Source organism: Anastrepha ludens, chromosome 3 (genome assembly GCF_028408465.1).
Source record: "Anastrepha ludens isolate Willacy chromosome 3, idAnaLude1.1, whole genome shotgun sequence".
Lineage (NCBI taxonomy): Eukaryota > Metazoa > Arthropoda > Insecta > Diptera > Tephritidae > Anastrepha > Anastrepha ludens.
Window position 1 is genome coordinate 132,932,875 of NC_071499.1, and position 4,150 is coordinate 132,937,024.

Here is a 4,150-nt window from a genome sequence, read left to right on the forward strand (position 1 = left end):
AAAAAGGTAAGTAATGTGCAAAAGAATTCTGCAATGTTTACACAAAGAAATGCAAGGATTGGTAAGAAAGGAAAGGTGCCAACCATAGGGAAGGGAAAACACATCATATACTAATACAATCACAGGCAAATAGCAATGGTTAGAATGTGAAAGTGAGAAAAGAAAGCCAACGAATACACTGACGAGGAGTCCCATGTCAGTGAAATAGAATGTAATGAATTGTGAGTGTCGATTGAGCAGATGTTTTTGTTAATAGTAGACAACTGTTTCGTTAATTCAAATGCATCCAGTAAATGCGTGTGTAAGTAAGCTCTCTAGCTCAAAATTCTAGCACTGCAACAGATTATTTGCCTTCGAGGTAAATAAAGTAACCGTTGTGCCCGTAGTTGTACTTGTATATGTGTGCCGACTAGATTTGGAAGTTAAGCAATTCGAAAAAAATTTTGTTTGCACATTTGTAAGTAAACTCTTGGGAGATGTTAGAAAGAGAAACATGCGGCACGTGAGGTAATTCTTCCATTCAATTTTGATACCTTCCAGGTGCATACTGTGATTTCCGAAAATGTTTTCAACATAGGAAAATAAGCTTGATTAAAAGTTTAAGAAATATCTTGCTTAAAAAAATGTATTCCGTAAGTGAATACATAATTCAAAGACAATCTTTTACTTTCATATTAAAAGGTTTGTGTCGGCAATAAACTGCTGTTCACGTTACTCTCATAACTGAGCAGCTCAACAATTGCAACTCTCCAACATCCAACCCTTGATGCAACAAACTCGTACAAAGTGTTCTTAAACATATGAACATATGTATAGTTGATTAGCGGAGACTTTTATACTCTCTTCACTTGGCCTTTGTAGAGAAGTTGAGAAGTGTCTAAAAAAGTGGTGGCTTAGTGACTGAAGAGATCAGAATACGAGCTGTGCCGTAATTAGGCAGTCATACCAGCTGGTATTCGAGTTTTGTACACAATGTTGAACGAACGTGTTTTTCCTCAAAATAAAAATGTAAGAATGGTATTTTACGTGATTTTAAATTAAAAAAAAAATATCCGTGCTAAAGCAGAAAGTGGTCAGATCCATTAGAAGTTACTATTTTCATTGAAGTGTCTAATAAAGGTAAACTAACGTAGTGGAAAATGTATTATAAAACAAGTGAGAACTTTAAGCTGCATAATAATTAAATTATTGCCGCAATCAGCAACGATCCTGTGTAGCAAAATCATGCCCAAGCACTTAACATGTTTTAATTACTTACGAATTGTTTAAATACACAAAGTGCTCTTAAAATCTGTGAAATTCGCCAAAAAAGGTTTTTTGTGATCGATCAACGCATAACCAATTCATGCGGCCAAACTGAAAATGCGCATGCGCAACCACTCTTATCGAACAACCACTTGCTAGTGCAATGAAATTCACCCAACTTCTACATCGAGCACCACTTAATACCACTCTAAGCGTAAATGGAACAAAACGACCAAACATTGCCTGTATTTTGAAGGATGAAAGGCCTAGCAGCCTCATTTTTAGCCCCGAAACAAGAGAGTTGAGCACAACAAAATAAAATAAATAAAAGGACAAAAAAATAAATGGGTTGAGGAATTAAATTTGCAAACGCACAGTCCGAATACAGCACGTTTTTTTTTTCTATTAATATTCCTGTTTTTTCGAACATTACCGGTTTCTGGTGCTTGCAAGTTATGCTGTCTTATGGAGCTGAATATAAGCAGGAATCTGCCAACGGCAGCGACACATTCTCAAATTTCGCGAATACCAATGCATGCGCCAGCAGTCAGCTTGCTTGCGAAATGCGCCAAATTCATCCATTCGTGAACATGATATGCATTGCCTTTATTTTAGCACAGCACTTATTCAATTCAGAATTCGTTTTCATTGCGCAGCTGGAATTCCGGCTGGCTGATTTGTCTACTGGCCCTTGATTTGCCATACTGTGAGCGCTTTGAATAGCAGTGAGGTTAGCACAAAAGATTTTCAAATTACCACAGGCATACGGTAAATTAAACCGAAGAAGGCTAATGCGACTGGGGTCATATGGCTCTAGACTCATTCAAAACGAACTGCTGAGTAGAGCAAACAAATGTTATTAGTTTAATACAGAATTAATTTCTTTCTATTATTTAAACAAATTCGTTAAATTCGTTATTTATTATATTTTACATTACTTACAGTTGCCTGCCTTAACCTCATTCCACCATGCTTAAGTGGGCGTTAAATACGCCCCGACTCTCATATGTAACAGAGACTGGCTCTAAAGCGAACTCGATCGAATTTAAGCCCAACACTAAAAATAATGAGCTCAACAAATCGCCTTCCATGCAAACTCGTACACCATCTGCCAGGCGGCAAAGACTCAAGCGAAAATCTTCAGATTTCTGTCTTTCACACCGCTTACAGAATTTGTTGGAAAAGGAAAATCAACTTGAAGAACGAAGTCAAGTAACATCCACGCCACTTCACTCAACCTCAAAGTCACATGGCAGGAGATGTCCAATACGTCGGTTAAATAGCCTAAAAGATTTAAGCAGCATTACTCCATATGAAGGCAACAACCCCAGCATTATACCAAAACCAATTTCCTTAGAGTTCAATACACCGACTTTAAGTCTGACCAGCTGCGGAATAACACGTAAAAATCCCTCGAACTATGCTGCCACACTACCTACCCTCGAAGTAGAATACTCGCCGTGCGGCCTCGTGCCTGGCCCAATACTAGCATTACGTGGCTTAGGAATTGCCGACACATATTTTGACAAGCCACGGTATTTGTCACCCGATGAACAAAACCAAACTCTGATACAACCCCAACCAACTATCAGTACCACAAATTCCACTTTTCAAAGTCAGCGAAATACGTGCGATGATACCGTTTCGTTGAGCTCTTCAAAGATGGGCGATCAGACGCTGGAACGCATGATAGACGCGATTTTGGAAAGCACACGAAAGGAAAATATGTCCATTAAATTCGCAAAACCATCGCATCATCATCAACGCACCGTTATGTCCCCCACATATACACCAGCCGAAGATCCCGCAAATGACTTAAGCGAGTTTTGGAGTGAGAATCAAAATAAAACACCATTGTCACAACCGAGGCGCAAAAGGAGGCGATCGCTGCCTGTTAAAATGGCAACTACCCAGCTATTTAGTGAGCGAGAGGTGCGGTCGCCACTGGGAGCAGGGCATCGCATGCGAAGACTACAAGATAGTAATTTTTTCCCCTTACGACGACAACGTGTAGTGCGTCGGAAAAGAAAAACTTCTAAGTCCAATGGAAAAACTACAAAACTCTTTCCTCATGAAATCGTTGAGGCAACAGAAGCAAAAGTTTCGCCGGAACTCGCAGTGCTTAATTTCAAAACGATAGAAAATTCGAGTCCTGACAGTGGGCACAACTCTTGCAGCGAACTGGATGAGAACACGCTCGAAGATGACTGCTTGACAGTCAGAGGCTCACTAGAAAATACCAACTTCCATGCGCTCGACGCTACTAAACGACGTCTCAGCTTTTCAAGCAAAACAATGTCAGCCAGCCAATAAAGCGCAAAGTTCGATGCACATAAACGCTTACTAAATTGTGTGCATTTATATATGTTAATTACTTATATATCTATTTAACTGTGTTGCCTGTTTTCCTTTAAAATCCAACATCATGTTTTCTCATTATCAAATAAAGTAGTAAAACTTATAACTTTTCCCATAGCAAATGTCGTTTTAATTCACATAACCTAATTTTTGTACTATGCATATACATCGCGAGATGTGGTGCTAACGAAGAAGCAAGTAAGTTTAGAATTCATGCTCTGACTGCATTATACTACTTTTTAAAAATAATTTATTCAAATTCTTCACCAATTTTCATTGCTGCCACTTTAAAACACTTTTTGCGGGGTAGTTCGTACTGCAAACATACGTATTAGTATACTAATAGTAGGTAGTGTACAAGTGGTCACAAACCGTGACTAAGATATGCGTAAAAGCAGCGGAAGGGCCTGTGAAATTGGACCCCGGGTGGTGTCATATGAAAATTACTCGCAACAGCAAGTACTCGTACACCGACTCTGGTGATCAAGTAGAAGTAAGTACAATAACAAAAAACGCAACATGTGAATTTTGCGAGAACAGAATGAGC

General features: G+C 39.0%; 1 protein-coding gene across 2 annotated transcripts; it reads left to right on the forward strand.

Annotated features, from left to right (window-relative positions):
* Positions 1-918: 918 nt before the first annotated feature.
* LOC128859360 (uncharacterized) lies at positions 919-3,713 on the forward strand. 2 transcript variants are annotated; one of them, XM_054096335.1, is made up of 2 exons: positions 919-1,008; positions 2,190-3,713. In XM_054096335.1, the coding sequence occupies exon 2, from the start codon at positions 2,215-2,217 to the stop codon at positions 3,556-3,558; it is 1,344 nt and encodes a 447-aa protein (XP_053952310.1). In that variant the 5' UTR covers positions 919-1,008; positions 2,190-2,214; the 3' UTR covers positions 3,559-3,713. The 2 variants fall into 2 exon arrangements, with proteins under 2 accessions (XP_053952310.1, XP_053952309.1); XM_054096334.1 differs by having other exon boundaries at positions 932-1,119.
* Positions 3,714-4,150: the final 437 nt, after the last annotated feature.

What these genes read in the sequence shown, in the direction of transcription:
- LOC128859360 (XM_054096335.1), top strand. Translation starts at nt 2,215, where the DNA reads ATGCTTAAGTGGGCGTTAAATACGCCCCGACTCTCATATGTAACAGAG.